Source organism: Pangasianodon hypophthalmus, chromosome 4 (assembly GCF_027358585.1).
Source record: "Pangasianodon hypophthalmus isolate fPanHyp1 chromosome 4, fPanHyp1.pri, whole genome shotgun sequence".
Taxonomy (NCBI): domain Eukaryota; kingdom Metazoa; phylum Chordata; class Actinopteri; order Siluriformes; family Pangasiidae; genus Pangasianodon; species Pangasianodon hypophthalmus.
In genome coordinates, this window is record NC_069713.1 from 4,801,391 (window position 1) to 4,826,972 (window position 25,582).

Consider the following 25,582-nt stretch of genomic DNA (forward strand, 5'->3'; position numbering starts at 1 on the left):
ATGCTAGTTCCGGCATATTCATGACACTGTGATGAGCCTCTGGGAGTCTTTCCTGTGGACAGAAAAGTTTTAATAAAACCGTGTTAGCTTTAACTATACTTACTGAGAAAATGCCTTATAACCTACATTTCCAATTTGTTATTATTATGTGAGGGAAACATCTCAGTACAGCAAGTTCACTCTAATACAGACTAATACTAAACTAATGCACAGCTCTTTTTTCTAAATAATCATTAATCATTATTTATCTGTCTGTATTAAAAATAAGAGCAATACCTCTGCAGAAACAAACACTTCTCATTAGTCCTGTACACACAGAGCAGTGACAGTGTTAGAGGCCTGAGAACAAAGACCAGGTCACGGATGTGGTTTATTTTCTATTTTCACGTTGTGGTGCAAATTCAGCAGTGAATAAAGGGAGGAGGTGTGAAAGTGAATGTTTGAAAGCAGTAATTAAGCCTTAACTTTTTAACTGTTGATGTGGTGGACAAATTTAACTCCACTGACACTCACTGAGCTCTTTTAAAGCCAAAAGTTGGCCAAGATGAAAATCACTATTTGAAGCCAGAGTCTCCACAGCAGGGCCAGCTGGAGACAAAATGACTATTCAGAGTTATAAGATTTCTGAACATACTACTGAAATATACTATTACTGGAACACTCTATTATTACTATTACTGAGTATATTATACTATTACTATACTATTATAGTATAAAAAAAGTGTTGGAAGCGGTATTTAAACAGTTCTTATTAAATCTTTTACAATGTGGATAAGGTCAGGATTAAAAAGGTACTGCAGGTACCAGTAGAGTGCATCAAAGTCAATTTAGTTTCAGTCTTCAACCACAGGCCGCCACCAGTCGGGCCACACTTCTCTGCCCTCTCGTTCCACACTGCAGAATAATTCATGCATGAAATGCTTAACTAGTAGTTCCATTGTCCATCCTCTCTCTCTCTCTCTCTCTCTCTCTCTTGCTTTCTCTCATTAAGAACGTTACAGTGTGATACTCTGTTGCTTTTATGTCCCAGAGATTATCACTCTTCAATAATAATATCTGCTGCATATTTGGTTACTTTGTGCAATAAAGTGAAATAAAGTGAAACAAACAGCTTAATGAGCAGAATAGTGACCTTTGTGTAAGTTACTGTAGGTTTTATTTATTTATTATTAAGAGAGCTTAAAATGTATTTCTTACAGATGGTAGTTTAGATTCCCTGAATAAGATTTATTCTTGTAGGTTCGTTGTGTCTAAAATGTGCTGTTTTCATTAATAGACTGAATATTTTCCATATTTATGTCATGTTCTGTTTCTGTTTCCTTTTTAGTGCTGATTTCACTTATACCAGTGGCCCATGCTCAAGGTGATTAATATACGGTTTATCCTTTATATTGTGTGCATATTTGATTTGTTTTGGGGCTGAGAAGTTTGTGCATAATTTGTCAATTTTTCCTAGTTTATTAATGCAGTTTTTATAGCGCTAAACAAAGAACGTAACATTAACTTAGTTATTTTCATTCTTTGTTCTCGTACCATCTCATGTGTAGATTCACTTTGTGCTCTTGGTAAATTCACCCACACTGTGTGGCTCTTCATTTACTGTTTCCCTTTTTACAAGAACTACTTTCATTTAAGACAGTAAATTGTAATATAAGAAGAGGATGACCAACAAAAGTTTAGATGTGAATAAATAGTTTTATGCTTAAATAGTTTTATGCTGCTTAAATGCCTTAACATATTAATTATAAAACAGCACAAGTTTAATGACAGCAGCACATGGGAACAACTGACATAAATAGTGCTAAATAAAATGTTCCATGATGTAAGTAGGTTACACATATCAGTATCAACAAGTAACAAAAAACATGTACTCATACTCAGTCTAAAAAATTATATTAGTAGTGTACACTTGGGAATTACTGTATGTAAGGTTTATTAACAACAGAATGTTTCACAGGGAGTCCTAAAGCTGTGGTGTCCATAAAGCCTGATACACATGTGTTCATTGGAGAGCGTGTTACTCTCAGATGTAACATACAGAGAGGAGGAAGCACTCAGTGGACATACAGCTGGTATAAAAATAATAACAGACTCACAGACAACACAATGCAGGAGTTCATAATCCGGTCTGTTACTGACTCTGACAGTGGTGACTACACCTGCAGACGACAGAGCAGTGACTCTCAGAGGTCAGAGATCAGTGATGCTGTTACACTGACTGTTTCAGGTGAGTCTGTGGGAGTTTATTTCTTATTTAATATGATAGCATTATTTTTCAAGGTTCAGATTTTGAGCTGTCAGTAGCTGAGTCCCTGTTTGTTTAATGTTGACTTTCACTTCCCTGTCTAGTAGACACTAATTTCTTTCACAGGAATCATCATCATGTGTTTTGCAGTAGCATTTGGGTTTTATATTAAGTTTGCAGTAGAATTGTGGTGAGTCAGTCTGATTAATAGTACACAGTGAACATTAAGAAAGAAGGCAGTAAATCTCACCTTGTGTTGGCTGTGCCATTTTCTGATTTATTAGAAGATCATTTGAGGCATTGCAATTTTAAAGAGTTTATCTGAGAATTCTGTAATTTTGAGAGATTTTGATTATCAGCATCATCCACATCAGTCTCTGTCTCATCACCTGAGGTAGAAGTCACTCACAGCATTTAAATACGAGCCTCATTATCTTCTCTTCACTTGACTGATGTCTGTTCACACTAACACCGCTGGGGAAATAATCCCTGATTCACTTCTGTTCTGTTGACTATATTTCTAGTTATTAATGTCTTTGTATTAGTTCATTTAAATATTTTATAACTTTGTCTGCTGTCGTCTGTACAAAATGTGTAATCACTCCTCCCTGTTTTAATGATGATGTGATGGCACAGGAGCATCACAGACATTTTGACAGCCACTAACTGATTACAAACTGAATTGATTAGGCTTCTGTCTGTTTCTATGTAACTGTCCAACATTTTTCTATCAGGTCCTTAGAAAAACACACTTAGAAAAGCACATTTAGCTATAGAGGTGATTTTTGATTTTCATCATGTTTGAATGTTACCAGAATCCAGCTGTAGCAACCTGTGATGAATTTTTCCAGTCTGTCTCACATACAGTCAGGTCCATAAATATTGGGACAGTGACACAGTTTTGGTAATTTTGCCTCTGTACACCACCACAGTGGATTTGAAATGAAGCAGTCAAGATGTGACTGAAGCGTAGACTTTCAGCTTTAATTGAAGGGGTTTAACAAAAAATATTGCATTAACCGTTTATGAATTACAGCCATTTTTTACAGAGTTCCTCCATTTTCACAGGCTCAAAAGTAATGGGACAATTGACTGATAAGCAGTTTCATGGCCAGCTGTGGCCTGTTTCCTCCTTATATCATGATAAATTAAGGAGATAAAAGGTCTGGAGCTGATTCCAAGTGTTGAATTTGCATTTGGTAGCTGTTCATGGGAACTCTCAATATGCTGTCCAAAGAGGTGTTGATACAAGTGAAGGAGGCCATCATTAGGCTGAAAAACCAAAACAGACCTATCAGAGAGATAGCAGAAACTTTAGGAGGGCCAAATCAACAATTTGGTACATTCTTAAAAAGAAGGAATGCACTGGCGAGCTCAGCAACACCAAAAGGCCTGGGAGACCACAGAAAACAACTAAAGTGGATGATTGCAGAATTCTTTTCTTATTGAAGAACAACCCCTTCACAACATCTAGCCAAGTCAGGAACAATCTGGAGGAGGTAGGCCTATCATTGTCAAAGTCTACAATCAAGAGCCACCTTCATGAATGTAAATACAGACGGTTTAATTCAAGATGCAAACTGCTGGTAACACTCAAGAACACAAAGGCCAGATTAGACTTTGCTAAAAAAAACCTCTAAAAAAAGGCTGACCAGTTCTGATGCAAGATTAACTTGTACCAGAATGATGGGAAGAGAAAAGTATGGAGAAGGAAAGGAAGGGCTCATGATCCAAAGCATACCACATCATCCGTCAAACATGTGGAGGCAGTGTTATGGCATGGGCATGTTTGGCTGCCAGTGGAACTGGGTCACTGGGGTTTATTGATAATGTGACTGTTGATAGAAGTAGCAGGATGAATTCTGAAGTGTACAGAGCTATACTTTCTGCTCAGATTCAGTCAAATGCTGCAAAACTGATAGGACAGCGCTTCACAGTACAGATGGATAACAACCCAAAACATACTGTGAAAGCAACCCAAGGGCTTGGAAATTAAATGTTCTTAATTGGCCGAATCAGTCACCTGACCTCAACCCAACTGAGCTGCTTTTCACTTACTGAAGACAAATCTGAAGGCAGAAACAACTGAAGATGGCTGCAGTAAAGACCTGGCAAATCATCTCAAGGGAGGAAACTCAGCATTTGGTGATGTCCATGGGGTCCAGACTTCAGGTAGTCATTGACTGCAAAGGATTTACCTCCAAGTAATAAAAATAATCCTAATATTTATGATTATATTAGTTTGTCCCATTACTTTTGAGCCTGTGAAAATGGAGGAACTCTGTAAAAAATGGCTGTAATTCCTAAACGGTTAATGCAATATTTTTGTTAAACCCCTTGAATTAAAGCTGAAAGTCTACGCTTCAGTCACATCTTGACTGCTTCGTTTCAAATCCACTGTGGTGGTGTACAGAGGCAAAATTACCAAAACTGTGTCACTGTCCCAATATTTATGGACCTGACTGTATGTTCAGTAAATTGCATATTTATAACATTACTTCATTTTTTTTTAAAAACAAACATCAGACTGAGCCAACTAATTTCAAGTACTTATATAGACATGCACACAAAACTAATTTATTCTTCACTAAAACTCCAGGCTGATTCTATTTTCATGGATGGACTGAATTGAAAATGATAATTAATGTTTCTCAGCTAGATGATTATGTTTAGCTACAGAATGCCTGTAGATATTCTAGTCCTCAGTCATGGCTTTACTGCAGGAAGCCTTTGCTTATTTTTAAGAAAATGCAGATATGTTCAGATGGAGGTGCAGGATTTGTGCAAGATCCATAAAATAACAATCTAAAATCATCAAATACAGAGTTTTACACTTCAATCCAATCATGAATTTTGTTACATGGAAAATATACTGAATACCAGCCGTGTAAGAAAAAATACAGTTGTAACATCTTGTATCAAATGTTAAATATAAATGTTTGTTTTAGACACAAAGCATATGTTAAAGCACAGTGAATCTACTGCTTATGTTGTAAACTGAAAAGCAGCTCTGACACCTTCATCATTTCATACCAACAGCAAAACCCAAACCGACTGTGAGAGTGAATCCTCAGAGCTCCGTCTACACTGGAGACACCATCACTCTGAGCTGTGAGCTGCAGCAGTCGACTGGATGGAAGTTTCTCTGGTACAAAAATAATCAGCAGTTACAGCTTCTGAACAGTGAACAAGCACACACACAAGTGACAGTCGATAATGCAGGAGAAACAGTGTACCAGTGTCAGGCACGCAGGACAAACTACTACTACTACACCTATTACTATGACTACTACACAGAGCTCAGTGATCCTGTCAAGATTACAGCGAGAGGTATGTCATGATTTTGTCCCCTTTTCACCACAGTTTTGTTAGAAGAAGTCAGAAAATATTTAATTATTGTAATTCCTTGTTATTCCAGTATGTTCAAAATAATCTTGAAATACACATGTTTTAAAAGTATTTGTCATTGGTGGCTGATAAGATCAAATGCAAACGTTTAAAAACATGTTATTTAACAAAGAAAAATAATTTAAAAAAAGAGGTAAAGCTGTAACTTTAAGTTTTCCACCGTGGAAAAGTCTTCAGGACAGAGGAGTTTATGCTTTTTGGTTTCCCTGTAACATGACAAGCTGCATTTTTCATTAAAAGAGTGAGAAAAAAGAGACTCTGGTGAGGAAATAACTGTTTATACCTGAACAAGAACTAACTTGTGGAATGTCTGAAAAACATTAACTAGAATGTAACTATAAAATGTAACTGTAAATGGATGAAAAATATAATGTGTCATTCATTAATAAATAAAAAAATTATAATCGTTGGCAAACTGCTGTGATTTAAAACAAATAAATCACATGAGGACATGCTGTTATAGGAAAATAATCTGTATTTTGGGATGGAAACCTTAACTTAGCTTGATAAAAGTCTTAAGGGTTAAGTACAAATTTACTGTAAGTAAAAACATAAAATAATACACAAAACCTGCACCATGCTGTACTCTTAATTATAATTTCATTTCAGTTAACCTTTGAAAATTTGTTCAAATTATGTGGGTATGAATATGCAATTTAGATGTAATGTAAAATAAAGTGTTTCTGTAAGAAACCATGACTTCTGACAAATTATAGTTTTGTGAGGTTTCTTTATGTGCACATGAAAATGTGCAAAAAATCATTTTGTATTTCCTGTGTAACAGAGAGACCACGGGCAGTACTGAGTGTATCTCCACAGAGCTGGCTGACTGAAGGAGACTCAGTGACTCTAAGCTGTGAGGTTACAGACTCCTCTACAGACTGGACATTCAGCTGGTACACAACTGTTCCCTACAGAGATGGCTTAACTCAAATAAAACATAATCGTGGCTATAGCATGTATGTGGAGCTCCTCTCAGACAGCAGCAGAGGATCTGGAGGCTCCTACACTCTCAATCCTGCTGCTCTGAATCACACAGGAGTTTATATGTGCAGAGGAGAGAGAGGAGAACCAGCCGTTCACACACAGTACAGCAATCCACAGCCACTATGGATCACTGGTGAGGAAAATTAACTGTTGGGTTGAAGTGTAGAATAGAAAAGTGTGAATGTAAGATCAGATTAATGCAACATTTATTTATTTAATTTATTATTAATATGTATAAGGCAGTTAAAGAGCCCTAAGTGCTGGTAGAGGCTTATTATCATGATTTCCCTTGTGTTCCTCTGTATTTTGTGATGTCTCTGCCCCTTGCCATTGGGTAATTTTTCTGGGTAACATACAGGACTCAGGAGATGGTTCAGGATCTATGTGCAGGAGGATTTTATTTTAAAAGCCACAAAGATAGAGAAGGTAAAAGTTACTGATGTAACCAAGTACAAATACATTATTCAGAGTGAAGAGAAAATGTGTTCTAAACAGATACAGATACAAATAGGAGGTTTGTTTGTTTGTTTGTTTTAGAAAGCTTGCCGAAAGGTTTAAAGCCCAATACAGATACAAATATGGCTATTTAGAGCAAAAACAGATGCAGGTACAGATGATGTCATTATGTTACACTGTTAGTAAATATAATGCAGATAACAGAGGTGTAAAGCAGGCAAGAGTCAAACATGTTGAAGCATCGTACAAGAAACCAGAGAACAAATCCTAAAGATTAACCCTCCTATTATCCTCAAAATTGCTAACATCTTTTATCCTTGGGGTCACTTTGACCCCAGAAATTTAAACCTCCAGAATATGATTTTTACCCAAGTTAGTGTGTCAAGTACTTTATGTTTATTTGTTGACTACCTAAATAGCCCTTTAAATAAAATATAGACCCTCACCCAACCCTCCCTCCCCCCACTTAATTCATCCACAATACCGATTGCATGACTATGGAAAAATACGCAAATCACCATAAAATCTCACTAATTGACCTACAATTGGAAAGAAAGATCTTTTTGTTTTTTTAAAGGTTTTATATTATTTCTAAGTACAGATTTTTGTTATTTATAACATTTGGAAAGAAGAACAATTTCTGTTATCAAGGATAGTAACATGTACTATGTTCGGGGTCAATTTGACTCCAGGAAAAAGCAAACACAATTTCAAACATTTTTATTAGTAAAACAGAAGGGGCCAGCGGGCAGTCATGCATCGGCAGCTGTAGGTGCCTGTGACCTTGTCCAGATTATCAACCCCTCCCTTAGTCTTATTGTAGTCCAAGACCATTTGTGGTTTCCTGTCTTCTCTGGTGCTCAGGACAGCATCTTTGTTCATGGTGTTCATCAGCAGGACATTTTTCCCTTTCTTGGGGCAATAGGAGATGACAGTGGCTCTGTTAGTGAAGGCAAACTTCATTGCAAGAAGGTCAAAGGGAAGCTCCAGCTTGTTTTTTTCCTCATTGTCCCCTACATGGTAACCTTCCTTTTCAGCAGTTCCTCACCCAGGGTATGCAATGTGAAAAAATATCATATGTAATGTTATGAACATTCAGTCCTTCAGCCATGTCTAATACCACCCTCAGCGTATCTGGTGATCTGGGACCATTTTGATGACATTAGCAGCACTAAGTCTACCCTGCCATTCAAGCGGGGAGAGGGACCACAATAACTTTGCATTTTTGGAAGGTAATGTGTCTGCTGGTGGTTGAGAGGCAACAGGAGGGTCAACACTAAGAGTCTCATTCTCATCAGAGGAAGATGCCTCATAATCAGGGTCCTCCTCAACATTATCCTCTGTCTCAGACACATTCTCCTCTATGTCACATACACTGTCAAAGAACTGTGACAAAACCTCACTGACAGAAAACCTTTGCTAAAAGGTCATTTTCAATTCATTCGTCATAAAAAGAGAGCCCACAGAGCACCAAGAGAAATTTTAGAGAAGGCTTCTGTGTAAGCTTTTATATGTTTGTTCCTCCCCTATGTTGGGTGAACTATCAGTGTCCTCATGAGAATTGTTTTTTCCCCTTTCCATTGTCATGTGAACTATAAGTGGTTCTCGCAATACTACAGGTATGGTTATGTTAGATTAGGGCCCTAAAGCAGAAGGAGGTTTTTTGAAGATTATAAAATTATAATGTTATAGTGACCCTCAGTATCATCTAAAACAAATGTGTGTAAAATTTTGATATTTCTTATATGTTTTATACATCTAAAACAGCCTGGGGTCAAATTGACCCCAAGGAACACTGATGCTACAAAATGTGTACAGGATACTGAAGACATATCATCATGATAATTTCATGTTTTTCTCATTGTCCCCATTAAATTAGGAAAAGTCATTAAATAAGAAGCAAAAAAAATGATGTCAACCATGTATTTAGAGATGTTAAACATTGAATGGGGTCAAATTGACCCCAAAGATAATAGGAGGGCTAATCAAAAGACAAGGCAAAGAGTCTAAACAGGGCAATGACAATCACTAACTAAACATGGCTCTGAACTTGCACAAACTCTGGAACTGGCAAGACTTTACATCATGTATAAGACCATGTGCTGGCCTAATATACTCTACAATGAGGAAGTGACCTGGAGGTGGTGTGATAGAGCTAGACTAATACTCAGGCGACAGTGACATCTGGTGGTGAAGAGGCATAATGTCCCCCGCTGATGTGATTCCCTGATTGTGTGCACCTGTTCCTCACTGTAAAACATTTACTATAATATTTACAGTAATTTCCTGTTAGCAAATAGCAGTAAATAACTAAAATATATTTACTGTAAAGTATTCTAATACCTTCACAGATTATTCTTGTTATGTTTATTGTATATTTCCAGTAATATACTGTAAATTCTGCAAGTAAAATACTTGGAAATATATTTATAGTACAAAATAAAACACAATCCAGTATATTTGCTCATTTGGCTGATGCAGGATATAACTGAAATGAGGGTTAAAGTTCTTGCTCAAAGACCCAACCATAGCGGCTTAACAATGCTGGGATTAGAACAGACGACCTTCTGATCTGTAACTTGAAGCCTGAACCACTTTAAACTCAAGCTTGATAGAAGGAGAAATTTTACAATCTTACCCCTGGAAAAACATTAGATATCCCACTATGCAATGCATTTTCTGATATTTTACTGTAAATCTGTGAAAAAACAGTATTTTGCTGTAAAATAAATACTGTACATTTACAGCAATTTCCTTTTGTTCTGCCTCAATTTATTACATGATTCCACTTTTTGTTTTTATTTACGTGCCTTTTTTCTGTGTTTAAGGTGAATCTCCTCCAGTCTCTCTGATCATCAATCCCAGCAGAACTCAACACTTTACTAATGACTCTCTCTCACTGAGCTGTGAGGACCAGAGTAACTCTACTGGATGGACAGTGAGACGATACACACACAGTGAGGGAGTGTTAGATTGTTCACGGTGGGGATCAGTTACAGGATCTACATGTAACATCAGCTTCCTCTCCACATCCCACACTGGAGTTTACTGGTGTGAGTCTGAATCTGGAGAAAACAGTAATCCTTTCAACATCACAGTGCATGGTGAGTCTTCATGCAGTGTGTTTACTGTTAAAGGAAAAGGGATATGATTTATTATTGAATATTCAGAACTCTGAGTCTATAAATGGGGAAAACCGTTCAGGAAGACAACAACAAAATTTTTTTCTCAGTACATTACCCGTAATTTCTATAATTATGAGTATGGATATGTGTATGCTAGGAGTATTAGTAGCTAGTAGTAGTAGTAGTAGTAGTATATACTAGTTTTATTAGTAAAATGAGTAATAATAATCAGTAAATGAGCATGGAATCAAATCAATTTTCGATATTCATATATATCTGTGCTGCTGCTTCCATAATTCAGTTGAATTTTTTTTTCTCATGAGCACAGTATCTAATCGATATCTGATACCAGTATCTGTACTGATGCATCTCGTGATTCAGTTGAATGTTTTCTCATGAGCTAGTGTAGGCAGTTTTCTGGAGGCTTGAATTAAATACCTGCAGACTCCACAGGTTTAGAGGATTTTAAGTTATATACAGATAAATTAGATAACTTTTATTTATATCATCTACACACATCATAGTGTGTGGATTTCCTTGTTTGTGATTTTCTGTGTTCTAGATGGTGATGTGATCCTGGAGAGTCCTGTCCATCCTGTGACTGAGGGACATCCTCTGACTCTACGCTGTTTATATCGCAACACAAATTCCTCAAACCTCCGAGCTGATTTCTATAAAGATGGATCAGTTCTCCAGACACAGACTACAGGAGAGATGATCATCCGAACTGTCTCAAAGTCAGATGAAGGTTTCTACCACTGTAAACACCCAGAGAGAGGAGAGTCACTGAAAAGCTGGCTCTCAGTCAGAGGTGAGAAATCATTTAAATATTCATTTAAATACAAACGTGTCTTGAACTCAGTAGCTTTACATAATGTAAGCTATAGTCCTTAGTTTATGTAACTCTGTGTACAATATCCTATGTTATGCATGTGCACACAAGTGTAAATTAATTTATTTGTACATAGATTGAGCTAAAACATACAAACAGTTCCGCATTAATAAAGTGTTATTATAATGATTATTATTATTAGCATCAGGTTCATCACGTGTAGAAGCTCCATTCTCAGTGCTCATGCTGATCAGTAGTGTAGTGACGGCCTCTCCGTATCTGCTGGTGACCATCATTCTGCTGGTCAAATGTTACAGAGCTCGAGGTAAGAACTCTTTCACTACGTTTCACATAATGAGCATAATAACTTTATTTAGTGCAAGAAAAACATTTTCATATTAGGACAAGTAGAAAGTATTTGACTCACTATTCTCATTTTAAAAGCAAAAATCCACACGTGAATGTTAAAGCACTTGTTCTAAAATGCACTTACAGTAAGATTTAAATGTAAGTAGGATATGATATAAAACACAACATCTGTTTCTGCTGAGGTCTGAGGGTGAATTTACATGTGACAGACGCTTCAAGTGGAGTTACATTTTAACTTCACTAATAATGTACATTATTAAGTAAAACCACTAAAAATAGTGAAGAAGTGCATTTCATAAGTAGATGTGCTGACTTATCCATCATAGTAACAGGCATTAGATAATCTGTATAATTTAGGTTTTAAAAGGAAGTCACTTCACTGTCATTCATAAGCCTTAAAACAAACACCCTTTAAACTGTGTTTAGGATGAGATCAAATGCAGGTTGGTTGCTTTTCTGCCATAAACACTGAAATGTAACAAATGACTTTTTAATTTCTTTAACAGCTCACACTGATGAAGAGGGAATTGAGAATGCAGTCATAGAGGAGTGAGCAAAGTTCATCTAACAAAAGAAGATGCATTTACTGTAAAAATAATTTCATAATTTATTATTCTTTAGGGCTTTGTGGGGTTTTAAAATAATACTGATTTGTCATTTTAATGTCATGCTGGTATTTGCTCAGCATCTTATAGACACCCTCGTTGTTCTGACTGGATTTGTTTAGCTAAAGCCTGCAAACCTCCTCATGAGGTGAAAGTAACCATGTATGTAGTTTCTAATAAACCTTACATGCTGCTAATGCAGTACAGAGTAAAAACAAACAAATATTCTTTAAAAATATATATTGGTGAAGAGAAAATTTTGATGCATTGTCTGAGGATTGAACTCTGCAAAATAACATCTGACATGTGGGAAATAAATGTGTCTGCTATTGGAGTGAGTTTAATCCCAACATGGTGACCTGCACATTAAAACCCCAAAACACTTCATCTAACTGTAATGAGGTTTAAGCAAGCACAGTAATCTGTGCAAAATGGTTGCTTTAAGTCCAGAAAATATAGAGTGATACTCTACTCTGTCAGTTGCGGGACCTCTGTTAACAGTAATCACATCATTGTGGGGTTTTATTCCAACGGAAGGGAATGAGATGAAACAGGATTAAGTGTAAGATGGACACTAGCATTGTTGGGAGGAAACTAAAGACTACTAGGTTAATTTAATATTTATTTGCTTAATATACAGAGAGTGTATATGGCAGTGGTTCTCAAAGTTAGGGGCTCGTTCCCTGGTGGGGCACACAGGTACTGCAGGGGGTGCACTGGATATCAAAAAATAAATAAATAAATAAAACAAAGTCAACGGACATAGTATGGAAGATGGATCGGTTTGCGAAAGGGAAGAGAAAAGCCGTAGATGAGGTCACACAGACATCCCAGTCAGGTGCTGGTCATCTCGTCATTGATAAGCTAAATGCAGAAAATATGATGAGGCATATCTTACTCTCGGCTTCACTGTTAATGTGGTTGGTGAGGAGGAGAGACCTATGTGTGTCCTATGTCTTAAAAATTAAGAAGACACATTGAGATGATACATGTGAATTATGTTCAACATCCACTTTTTTAAAAGAAAACTTGATCAATATCGTGGGCAGCATAGTCATTTCGTAAAAGCCACTTCAGCAACAGCGAAATTGCAACTGGCTTCGTACAAAATTGTGTATCATGTTGCACAATGCAAGAAATCACACACGACTGCAGAAGAGTTGATTCTTCCTGCTGCCATAGGTATGGTGTCAGTTATGCTTGATGAGTGTCACAGGGACACCAGGCTCTGTCACCAACAGTCAGCACCCTCTCTCCCCAGAGTTCTAATCAGCACCACCTGTCTCCAATCACTCATCAGGTCTCCATATAAGCACACACCTCACATGTACTCTTTGTCTGGTCTCAACTTGGAATAGACCTCTGCTCTGTGAGTACCTGTGGTCATTTGAAGCGCCTCTACGTCTCCTTATGTTTTCTCCAGCGTTTCTCCTCCAAGACATGTGAGGTGTGTGCTCCTTTCCCTCAGTCATTTACCTAGTGACTCTATCTGTGTTACCCACCAGCCTGAAGTACTTATCTTTGTGTTTACCCTGTCTTTGTTGGGCAAATCCTTTAATAAATTTGTGTTGGGTTCTCACCTTTGTCTCCGAGTCTGGTATATCCTGACAATGAGGCAAGTGTAACGAAATTAAAGACTATCCCCATGTCTAATGACACCATATCAAGATGAATTTTTGATATTGCGAATGACTTGGAGGAACAACCACTGCGAAAATTGACAAGGCCACTGACAGTACCAAGGACAGTTTGTTAACAGCGTATATGTGCTTCATGCACTATGAGTGCCCAATCTTGTTCTGTTCAATGTTTTAATGGCAACACAACTGTAATCTCAAATTTTAAAATTTGTAATTTCAGTTAAAAATTATTCAGTTTTCATGATTTTAGTGAAATTAATTGGAGGGGGGGATACAGGTTTAAAGGGGGGCAGGACCAAAAAAGTTTGCGAAACACTGGTATATGGTTTAAATTGCATTATTTCAGAATGAAAATGTGCAGTGTAATATTTTCCAGTGTAGGTTGTATTTTCTGTATAGCTGACTACAGTCAGAGTGTTTGGTGAAAAGCCCAGTGTTACTGGAGTTAAAGTAAGTAAAGCTTTGTATGTCTGCAATATAAAAACAAGTTTATTGACTTTTATCTGAAATATGGTGGGGAATTAATATTGTGTCTTCTCAGTATTAGTTCTACCACTACTGTATTTGTACTGCTGTGTTTTCTTCTATTTCTGTGTGAGATTAGCTCTAGTTGAATTACGAGGAGTAGACTTCCAATCTCAGTTAGACACTGTTAGTTTTGTTTGACTTTTCAGCTGTGTGAACTTTAATTGTAGTCGTGTGAGGAGATTTGTGGATGAAATGTTTCTGATCAATTAAATAAATGCATCATTATCAATTCACTGAATTATTTCACCTGGTAGCAATAATGTATCATATGAAGTACAAGTAATACACTGAGAAAACTCTTGTGCCTTTGTCAATATCAGCATTTTATCATTTTGTATTTTTTATACAATGATGTACTGGAGCTAAAACATTTACTGAGCCAAAATAATAAAAAATGTAAGCAATACAAAGTCTATTTTATTTCTATTGCTTTTTTGTTTTAAATTCCCTTCTGCTGCTATATTGTTATCTTTCCCTTGTCTTATTTTGTCTCTTGTCTCCTGCTGTAACATTGGAATTTCTCGCATGGGATTAATAAAGTGTTCTCTTAAAAGCAGAAACTCGATCCTGCAGTATTATTCAGTGTAAGTAGAGGATCTCAGTGCAGTAAAATTCAGGAGTAAATGAGGAATCAAACAGAAATGTTATTACTCTTACTGCATGTCTACACACTGGTACACTGTACAGGACTAACATAACACTGGAAATGTCCAAAACACAACACAGGAAATTAACATTACAGCAGTGGCAGTGATTCAGACGATCAAAAGCTACTGAGTGCATTTCTTCCCAGTCCTGGCAGAGGGATTAAGATAGTCAGGATTAGAGGTTTGTAAATCAAGCTTGTATCTAAATCATTGTTGTATACGAGCACTAACACATTCTACACAATTGGGGAGAATTTTTGGTAGGTGTCTGCAGTGAGGAACATCACACACTTCTTCCAAGGGAAAATTGTAGCAGAAAAATAGTTTCATGCATATTTTACTGTATAAATAAACATTTATTCTGTTTTGTTACTGTAAGAGGCCACGCTACACCTCCAGCAGCCAGCAGAGGGCAGCAGTGGAGCACAGTGAGAGCAGCCATTCAGGAGAACTCAGTTACCCAGAATTCTCCAGGCTGATTAACCTGGATTAACTGCACCTGCCAGGTAGGATACTTAAGGCCAGCCTTTGACGCAGCCCTTTGTCACACCTTTGTAGAGGAGTAACTGGTATTGTATGTCAGAGCTTTATCTGAGGTAAGGGTAAAAGAGTAAAAGGAAAGGAGGAAAGATGTGACTAGAGAGAGTGCACCAATCACACCCCAAACCCTTCCCTTACCCTTTATTTCACCAATATATAAACCCTGCTTGTCCAGTTATTTATAAGCAAGCAGGGGTTTTCACTCTGCAATTGGGTCCACACTGAACCGTCCTGTAACAGTTACCATATCATTTGTGTATGAGATTTTAAAACTCGGGTCTCTTGTAAAGAACAGTTGGCTGTTAGATGTCATAAGCTTGTGTTACGAAGGCAACTGAAGTGATATTCAGTGAGAAAACTCTCTCTGGACTCAACTAAAGCTCGACATGCTCCACCCCCAACTCAGCTCCTGCTCCTCTGCACTTACATTTATCATGTCAGCAGTAACACAAATGAATTCAGTAACATAGTTTCATACTGACAGTTACTGACAAAGTGTCACGAGTCCCTTTTGGACCCCTTCCTTAGACAGTGTGTGCTATAGCGGCCATTACACACAATGTGCTTTTTATGTGCTTTTGCTTTGCTGTGCAGATTACACACATGGATTATAACTAGAAGCACAAAAATATTGCATTCAAACCTTATTGTGCAATCTAGGCCCTTTTTATTCCTTGTTCACCATTAGGCATGCACACTGTAAATCAGCAGCAGAAAAAAGAAAACATTTACCATACATTATTTCTTTCTATGCAATTTTGGGGAAAGAAAAAAAAAACAGCCAGATCCCTAAATATCTGGACATTGACCAAGTTGTGTGATGCTGTGAGTAAAATTTCTCTGGGTGTCTTCAGCAACATGGACAGTTGAAGACTGGAAAAAGATCAGGTGATTTTTTTTTTTAAATCTTCAGCTGTCCTGTGTCGGTGAGTCTGTGCCCATGATAGCCTCAGATTGCTGTTGTTGGCTGAGAGGAGTGGAACCTGATGTGGTCTTCTGCTGTTGTAGCTCATTGTGACGGCGGGCCGACAGCCCGCGCATGTAAAATATAAAACGCTCCTCGCGCGACTGACGGTGTGATATGTGAGGAGGGTTTATTGAGATTTGTCCAGTAGGGGGCGGTAATGCATTGTGTATGGTTTTAGATTAAATTATACTCATCAATACAGAGTAACGAAATGCAGTTTAGCATCTAATCAGAAGTGCAAAAAGCAGCAAGTGCAGTATGTACAGTATAAACAGTGTGTATAAACAGTAGTAAATAAACGGAATGTACAATATAAACAGTATGTATAAACTGTAGTAAATAAACGGAATGTACAATATAAACAGTATGTATAAACAGTAGTAAATAAACGGAATGTACAATATAAACAGTATGTATAAACAGTAGTAAATAAACAGAATGTACAGTTAAGAGCAGACAAGCAGACAAGGGCAGTGAGAGATAAGTGGAATTAAATCAAGATAGTGCAAGAATATACAGATGTAATATGTACAATATACAGATGTGCTATACTAATACTAATATGCAGATGTAGTATGAACTAATATACATATGTGCTATACTAATCTACAGATGTGCTATACTAATATACAGATGGGCAATTGAAAGATCTGGTAAGAACAATATGTACAAGTACAGAGATGAGGTAAGAACAATATATACAGATATGTATATACATTTAGATATAGTTATATACAGTTCAGTGGGGGACAGAGTTCAGTAGGGAGACAGCTGTAGGGAAAAAGCTGTTCCTAAACCAGCTGGTTTTGGTCTTGAGGCTCCTGTAATGCCTCCTGGAGGGGAGGAGCTGGAAAAGACTGTGGGCAGGATGGGAGGAGTCCTTAAGAATGTTGCGTGCCCGGCGTAGACAGCGTTTCTTCTGGACCACCTCAATAGCAGGTAGTGGAGTCTTTGTGATGCGTTGGGCGGTTTTCACCACCCTCTGCAGTGCCTTCCGGTCTGCGACAGAGCAATTCCCATACCAGACTGTGATACAGTTGGTAAGGATGCTCTCAATCGCACAGCGGTAAAAGTTGCTCAGGATGTCAGCGGAGAGGCGGTTTTTCTTTAGTTTGGATAGTCATAAAAGGCTGTGAAAAGAGCAGTGCGTTGCGCACCATTGTCCTGTACTGTCTGCCTGCTGAGATGGGTCCTCAATAAAGTGACCACAAAGAATTATGGTTTCCCTTCTGTGAGTTTCTGCACTACGATATTACATATAGCAACGAGGATAAAAGAAGATAAATAAGTATGAATAACGAAGCAGCTATTTTCTAGAAGCAAGTAAAAAGCAGGACGCCGACGCCGGTAAGCTCAGATGATTGAGATTAATGACTGCCGCGGGTGGTGACTGATTGAAAGGAATGATGGCGGGAATGGTCGGATCTGTAGCACCTTTTGATAGTGGATCACAATCATGGGAAGAGTATTGTGAAATACTGAATCATTTCTTCGTGGCAAATGATGTAGAAACTCCAGAGAAGAAACGAGCCATATTGTTGAGTTGTGTTGGAGCACAGATATACACATTTTTGAGGAATTTGTTGAGTCCAGAGAAACCAGGTGTAAAGAGTTTTGAAGAATTGGTGAGTTTATTGAAAAACCACTTTAATCCGAAGCCAAGTGAAATAGTTCAGAGGTGGAAATTTAATTCAAGAAATAGATGCCCTGATGAAAGCATAGTGGAGTATGTGGCTGAATTAAGGAAACTTGCACAAGATTGCAATTTTGGAGACACACTGACAGTGATGCTGAGAGACCGATTAGTGTGTGGAGTCAATGATGACAGCATACAACGGAGATTACTGGCTTAGGATGGATTAACTTTTGAAACGGCACTGAACAATGCTCAGGCTATTGAAACTGCTAATAAGGATATGGCAGATTTGAACAGAGAGAAAGGAAATCGTATGAATACTACTGTTTTTAAGATGGACACTGAAGAAAGAAGTAAGTTGACTGGTGAAGGAATGTGTTGTCGATGTGGTGGAACTAATCATGGCCCGAAAGAGTGTAAGTCAAGTCAAAGACAAAGTCAACTTTATTGTCAATTCTGCTATATGTACAGGACACACAGAGGATTGAAATTTCGTTTCCCCCAGACCCATGGTGTGAGAAACCAACATAACAAGACAAGTAATAAAAAAATAAAATAAAATAAAATAAAATACAATATGTACACTATATACATTCACGGCACATGTGAGTGGGAAGATATTTACATTTTAGTGCAAAACAAGAGAGAGCAGCATTTGTGGAAGTGGACCTGGTTACATTGTAGTGCAACAGAGAGAGCAGCAGTAGTAAAAGTGGCTTGTGCATTTGTGTGATTTGGGGTGTGTGTGTGTGCAGTTACACAACAGAGAGAGCAGCAGTAGTAAAAGTGGCTTGTGCATTTGTGTGATTTGGTGTGTGTGTGTGTGTGTGTGTGTGTGTGTGCAGTTACAGTTCGGTGACTCTTAAGGCAGAGGGCAGAGAGGGGAGAGAGTTCAGCTTCCTGACAGCCTGGTGGCTGAAGCTGTTCTTCAGTCTTGTGGTTCGGGCCTGGAGGCTGCGAAATCTCCTCCCCGATGGCAGAAGACTAAAGAGGCCTTGTAAGGGAGCTGAGTGCTTTCCGGGTTAACTGGGTGTTGTAAATGTCTGTGAGGGAAGGTAATGTGGCACTGATGATTTTTCCTGCTGCGTTCATTATGCATTGCAGTGTCTTCTGGTTTTGAGCAGTGCTGTTCCCAAACCACACAGTGATGCAGCTGGTCAGGATACTTTCAATGGTGCCACGGTAGAATGAGTACATGATGGGTGTCTGGACTCTGGCTCTTCTCAGTTTGTGGAGGAAATAGAGGTGGTGTTGTGCTTTCTTGGCCAGAGATGCAGTGTTGGTCATCCAGGAGAGGTCCTCTGTTATGCGCACACCCAGAAATTTGGTGCTGCTCACCCTCTCCACAGCAGCACTGTTGATGATCAGAGGAGGGTGCTGGGTGTGTGCTCTCCGAAAGTCGACAACAATCTCCTTTGTCTTCTCTATGTTTAGAGAAAGATTGTTGTTGGTGCACCATATGGCCAGTTGCTGCACCTCATTCCTGTAGTTTGTCTCATCATTGTTGCTGATGAGACCTACCACTGTTGTATCGTCTGCAAACTTTATGAAGAGGTTGGTGCTATACATTGGTGTGCAGTCATGGGTTAGCAAGGTGAAGAGCTGGGGGCTGAGAATACATCCTTGTGGTGCCCCTGTGTTCAATGTAATGGTGCTGGATGCGTTGTTGCCAACCCGAACTGCCTGTGGTCTTCCGGTGAGAAAGTCCAGCAGCCAATTGCACAGGGAGGTGTTGATGCCAAGCCGGTCCAGTTTCTGTATTAATTGCTGTGGGATGATGGTGTTAAATACAGAACTGAAATCCAGAAACAGCATTCTCACATAAGCGTCTTTTGTTTCCAAGTGAGAGAGAGCTGAGTGGAGAGCAGTGGAGATTGCATAATCGGTGGACCGGTTGGCCTGATATGCGAACTGGAAGGGGTCAAGAGAAGGGAGGATTGATGGCTTTGATGTGTTTCATGACTATCCGCTCAAAGCACTTCATGACAATGGGGGTCAGAGCAACAGGAGGGTAGTCATTAAAGCTGGATGGTGATGGTTTCTTAGGGACTGGTATAATTGTGGTAGTTTTGAAGCATGTGTGGACAACAGCCTGGCTCAGAGAGATGTTGAAGATGTCTGTGAGGACATCTTTGAGCTCTTCTGCACAGTCCTTCAGCACCTGACCCGGTATGTTGTCTGGACTAGCTGCTTTCCGGGCATTGATCTTAGAGAAGGATCTCTTCATGCTGGCTGGAGAAATACACAGAACCTGGTCGTCAAGAGAAGGTGGAGTCTTTTGTGCAGGCATGGTGTTGTGTGCTTCGAAACGTGCAAAGAAATTATTGAGTTCATTTAGCAGAGAGATGTCATTATCGCAGGTCTGTGGTGGGGGTTTGTAGTCAGTGATGGTTTGGATTCCCTGCCACAGGCTCCTTGTGTCTCTGCTGTCTTTAAGATGGGTTATCCTCCTGGCGTATTGTCTTTTGGCCTTTTTGATGCCACAGGACAGGTTGGCCCTAGCTGTTCTCAGGTCGTCGTCATCGCCGGCCCTAAAGGCAGCATTTCGTGCGTTCAGCAGGTTATGGACCTCTCCTGTCAGCCATGGCTTCTGATTTGCACGGGCGGTGATGGTCCTGGTTACAGTTACATCATCAATGCATTTGGTGATGTAGGCAGTGACTGTCTCAGTATATTCCTGAATGTCAGTGTGCTGGTTGTAGGTGGCTGCCTGTTTAAACAGGTCCCAGTCTGTGGTGGCAAAACAGTCCTGAAGTGATGAGGAGGCACCTTCTGGCCATACACGAACCTGTCTTTGAGCTGGTTTGGTGACTTTCACCCTTGGTCTGTATGCTGGCAGTAGCATAAAAGTAGTGTGGTCAGAAAGGCCTAGGGGGGGAAGGGGGGAAGCTTTGTTTGCTCCTCTGTGGGTTGTGTAAACCGCATCTAAAATATTGTTTCCCCGTGTTGGAAAATCAATGTGCTGATATAATTTTGGTAGCACTGATCTAGGGTCTGCATGGTTAAAATCTCCAGCCAGGATGAGAAATCCATCCGGATGTGTTGTCTGTTGCACACTGATGGCATGGTACAGTGTGCTGAGTGCCTCATTCCTATCGTTGTTGTTAGGGCTGGGTGGAATGTAAACAGCGACCAGCAAAATCACTGTGAACTCCCTCGGAATGTAAAAAGGTCGGCACTTGACGATTATAAACTCCACAAGGGGAGAGCAGTGTCTGCAAACTACCACAGTATCACGACACCAAGCATCATTGATGTAAATGCAGACCCCGCCACCGCGGGTCTTACCGCTCTCGGCCGCTCAGTCTGCTCGGTAGCATGTTAGCTGATCCAGCTGAATAGCGGAGTCAGGAATATTGTCGTTGAGCCACGTTTCCGTAAATATAAGGACACGACAATCTTTGACAGTTCGTTGAGCAGTTCTCAGTAGCCGTATGTGGTCCATTTTATTGTCGAGAGAGCGTACATTGGCGAGCAGGATGGTTGGAATAGCCGGCTTGTGTGGGCTAGCCGCTAGCCTAGCTCGGATGCCTCCGCGCTTTCCCCTCTTCTGCTTCCTCTCATGCCGCGTGCGGCGTCTCCTCAGCGGAGGCAGTGCAGAAGTCGAGGTCGGTGATGTAGTAGTCCGGCGGAGTAATCCCAAGCTCCGAAGCTCTTCAGCGTGTGTGGAGTTTAACTCGCAAATAAAAGTTCTGTTTATCTCTAACAGAAACGAGCCGATCGTAAATGTGCCTAGAGACAGACAAACGCGACGAACACTTACTGAAACACAATGACTTACACAAAGGTAAACATGTAAACACCATATTTTCGGGACTCAGAAGAGCCATTGCGTCTGCATGCGCCGCCGCATTCAAGTACGAAAGTAAGTTTGCCAACGAAAAATGTTTCAAGTGTGGTAAAATAGGACATGTGAAAAGAATATGTAGAATGAAACCACAGGAAACTGCTATTAACAAAGGCAGAAAAACTGGAAAATGGATGAGAGGAAAGCAGTCAAAGAGGGCAAATTATCTTCAAGAGGAAGAGGAAGATCAGTCTGAAGAAATGTTCACTATGTATACTATGCAAACAGCCCAATCTCAGGTGCCTCCACTTTACTGGTAAATGAGTGCCCTGTGAAATTTTAAATTGACACTGGATGTAGTGTAACTGTGTCATCACAGGTGGAATATGGTAAACTTCAAGGTAAGAAAAAACTGCCTGAATTGAACCCAAGCCCTCTCAGTTTGAAGACATATACAGGCCAATCAGTGAATGTTCTTGGAACCAGCAAAGTTCAAGTTAAGCACAACGGAGTAGTTAAAGATTTCTCAGTTGTAGTGGTGGCAGGATCTGGTCCTAATTTGTTGGGAAGATCATGGCTCGCAGAGCTGGATTTGGGCTGGGAAAAGGTGAATAAAATTCATACAAGCTCAGAGATGTTGCAGGATATTTTAAAAAAACACGAAATGGTTTTTAAGGAAGAGCTTGGAACATTAAAAGGAGCCACAGCAAAAATTCAAGTAGCCAGTGGTTCGAAGCCTCACTTTTTTAAGCCACGGTCTTTACCTTTTGCTATGAGAGAAAAGGTTGAAGCTGAAATTGATCGTTTGATTAAAGAACAAATCATTGAACCTGTGAAATTTTCAGAGTGGGCAGCCCCTGTCATGCCTATGTTGAAGCCAGATGGATCCGTGAGACTCTGTGGAGACTATAGAGTGACTGTGAACCGGGAATCATCATTGGAGCAGTATCCCATTCCCCGAATGGAGGACATGTTTGCAGTGCTATCTGGAGGTGAGAAATACACCAAATTAGCTATGAGTCATGCATATCAACAGATTTTGTTGGATGAAACATCTAAGCAGTATGTAACTGTGAAACTCACAAAGGTCTGTTTACGTATACAAGATTACCGTTTGGGATGAGCACAGTCCAGCAATTTTCCAGAAAACTATAGAAGGAATCCTGAAAGACATTCCAAAAGTAACCGTGTATCTAGATGACATTCTGTTGACAGGAAGGAATGATCAGGAACATCTGAAGACACTGGATCAAGTGTTGCAGCGACTGGAGGAGTATGGATTAAGGTTGAAAAGAGGAAAATGTAAGTTTATGGAAAAGGAAGTTGTTTTTTTGGGACATAATGTTGATGCCAAAGGCATTTATCCTATTTCAGAGAAGGTTCAGGTGTTAGCACATCGTATGGCAGATGGAACTGAAAGACCTATAGAGTTTGTATCTAGAACACTTACAGCTGCAGAGAAGAATTATTCCCAACTAGAGAAAGAAGGATTAGCTGTTGTGTTTGGAGTCAAGAAATTCCATAAATACGTGTACGGCCGTAAATTTGTAATCTGTACTGACCGCAAACCTCTACTCAGTTTACTGAATGAACTGAAGGCTGTACCTCAAATGGCATCTCAACGAATTATGAGATGGGCCGTGATGTTAGGGGCATATGAGTATGTTATATCTTACAGAGCTGGCAAAGATCATGGAAATGCTGATGCCCTCAGTCGTCTTCCAGTTCAACAATACTGTGAGGAAGAACCAGAGGAAGAGCAGGTATTGATGCTGGATAGCCTCGCATTAACGACCGCCGAGCAAATTAAGCACTGGACTAATAAAGACCCTGTCTTGTCAAGAGTGCGTGAGTATGTGCTTAAAGGCTGGCCTGACCACAGTGATACCCATGAATTTGTACCGTATAAACAGAGACAGCAAGAGCTCAGCGTTCAAGACGGATGTGTGCTGTGGGGAGCTCGTGTTGTTATTCCTGAACAAGGCCATGCAAATTTGTTGGAACAGTTACATCAGTCCCACCCAGGCATGTCTAAGATCAAAGGACTAGCTAGGAGTTACTTATGGTGGCCGAATCTGGACGCCGACATTGAAACACGAGTTAGAGATTGCACTGTCTGTCAAGAACATAGAAAAGCCCCTGCAAGTGCACCACTACATCCATGGGAGTGGCCTCGACAACCGTGGAGGAGAGTTCACATGGATTATGCAGGTCCATTCATGGGCAAATTGTTTTTAATTCTAGTGGATGCTCATTCTAAGTGGATTGATGCTTATCCCGTAAATTCAGCAACCACAGCTGCTACTCTGGAGTGTTTGCGGAAAAGTTTCAGTGTACATGGCATTCCTGAAATGATGGTGTCTGATAATGCCCAATGTTTCGTGAATGACTCGACTAAAGAATTCATGTTTAAGAATGGAATAACCCATGTTACTTCTGCACCATGTCACCCTTCATCCAACGAGTTGGCAGAGCGAGCAGTTCAAATTTTTAAAGATCTCATGAAAAAGAGCTCTGGGAAAACGCTCGAGACTAAGTTAAATAGAGCAATGTTCAATTATCGGATTACACCCCAGTCTACAACGGGATTGTCTCCTGCGGAAATGCTGATGGGAAGGAAATTGCGCTGCACTTTGGACAAAATACATCCTTATTTCCCTAGCAAAATGGAAATGAAACAAGAATTTCAGAAAAAGTGTCATGATCAACATGTGAAACCCCGATATTTCCAAGTTGGAGATCTTGTGTATACCAGAAATTTTGGGTTTGGACCAAAATGGGTACCAGGAGTAATTCAGGACATTACAGGACCTGTGTCCTACACAGTAACTCTGTACCTACTGGTGGGCTTCGTCGTTCAGTAAGGGAGCGAAAGCTACCAGCCCACTTGAAAGACTTTTGCTTTAAAAAAAAAAAAACAAAAAAAAAACACATGCACACACCCAGTTGTAACATTATGTAATTGTTATTTGTATTTTACTTGGTTGAAAATTGTTCTCCATCTCAAGTGGTGCTTCTAGAGTATTTTGACGAAGAAATGTTCAGACTTAAGTGAGGGGAAATATGATATGTGCGGAGGGGTTATTGAGATTTGTCCACCAGGGGGCGGTAATGCATTGTGTATGGTTTGGGTAGTTATAAAAGGCTGTGAAGAAGAGCAGTGCGTGTGCACCATTGTCCTGTACTGTCTGCCTGCTGAGATGGGTCCTCAAAAAAGTGACCACAAAGAATTATGGTTTCCCTTCTGTGAGTTTCTGCACTACGATATTACAGACGGCGTGCTGCTGAAAAGTCAGCGTCCTTTCAGCACCGCGTTTGTGTTGGACAGCCGGAGTGCGCGTGGCTGTGGGGCGGAGCGACCTAACTCAGCACGGCTGGCGGCCAATGAGTGGCGCGGCTCCTCTTCACCCTCCCGGAGAAGACGAGGAGCTATAAAAGGAGCTCGCGGCCACTATAGCAGAGGAGAGGAAAGTGAAAAGCATTGCTTTTTTATTATCTGTGTTTGTGTGTTTTCTAGATATAGACGTAAGTGAGGAAGACGATCCCTCCGCTGCTTAAACCGGCCTGTTGTATCCTCATAGTTTTACCGCCGCACTGCAAGCTCGCCGCGCCAAGCCTCCCTTCCCCCACTCTCCTCCTGCACCATAAGTTTCACTTTCACTTTTAAGGATAATAAAGAACATGACTCGCCCCCCGCACTTAGTGCTTCTGTGTGTGTGTGTGTGTGTGTGTGTGTGCAGCCTTCTACGGTCCCGCAGTGTCACACCCATCCACATAAGGTTCGATATTTTGTGCTTGTTGAGATGCTTT

The 25,582-nt window shown here is 39.8% G+C and overlaps 1 protein-coding gene and 1 pseudogene across 1 annotated transcript; both read left to right on the plus strand.

The window, feature by feature from the left end:
* The first annotated feature begins 2,106 nt into the window (after positions 1-2,106).
* On the plus strand, positions 2,107-11,153 carry LOC117597057 (carcinoembryonic antigen-related cell adhesion molecule 5-like). The gene is made up of 5 exons (XM_053233516.1): positions 2,107-2,227; positions 5,285-5,575; positions 6,438-6,773; positions 9,925-10,200; positions 10,784-11,153. Exons 1-5 carry the CDS (start codon positions 2,107-2,109, stop codon positions 11,113-11,115), a joined length of 1,356 nt encoding a protein of 451 aa, XP_053089491.1. The 3' UTR covers positions 11,116-11,153.
* Positions 11,154-17,634: 6,481 nt separating this feature from the next.
* On the plus strand, positions 17,635-24,636 carry LOC117597058 (uncharacterized protein K02A2.6-like; annotated as a pseudogene).
* Positions 24,637-25,582: the final 946 nt, after the last annotated feature.

Bases quoted from the DNA above. Each gene is read 5' to 3' on its own strand.
- LOC117597057 (XM_053233516.1), top strand. From the start codon at position 2,107: ATGCAGGAGTTCATAATCCGGTCTGTTACTGACTCTGACAGTGGTGAC. The intron at 2,228-5,284 runs GTGAGTCTGTGG...TCATACCAACAG, and splicing joins TGTTACACTGACTGTTTCAG to CAAAACCCAAACCGACTGTG. The intron at 5,576-6,437 runs GTATGTCATGAT...CCTGTGTAACAG, and splicing joins TGTCAAGATTACAGCGAGAG to AGAGACCACGGGCAGTACTG.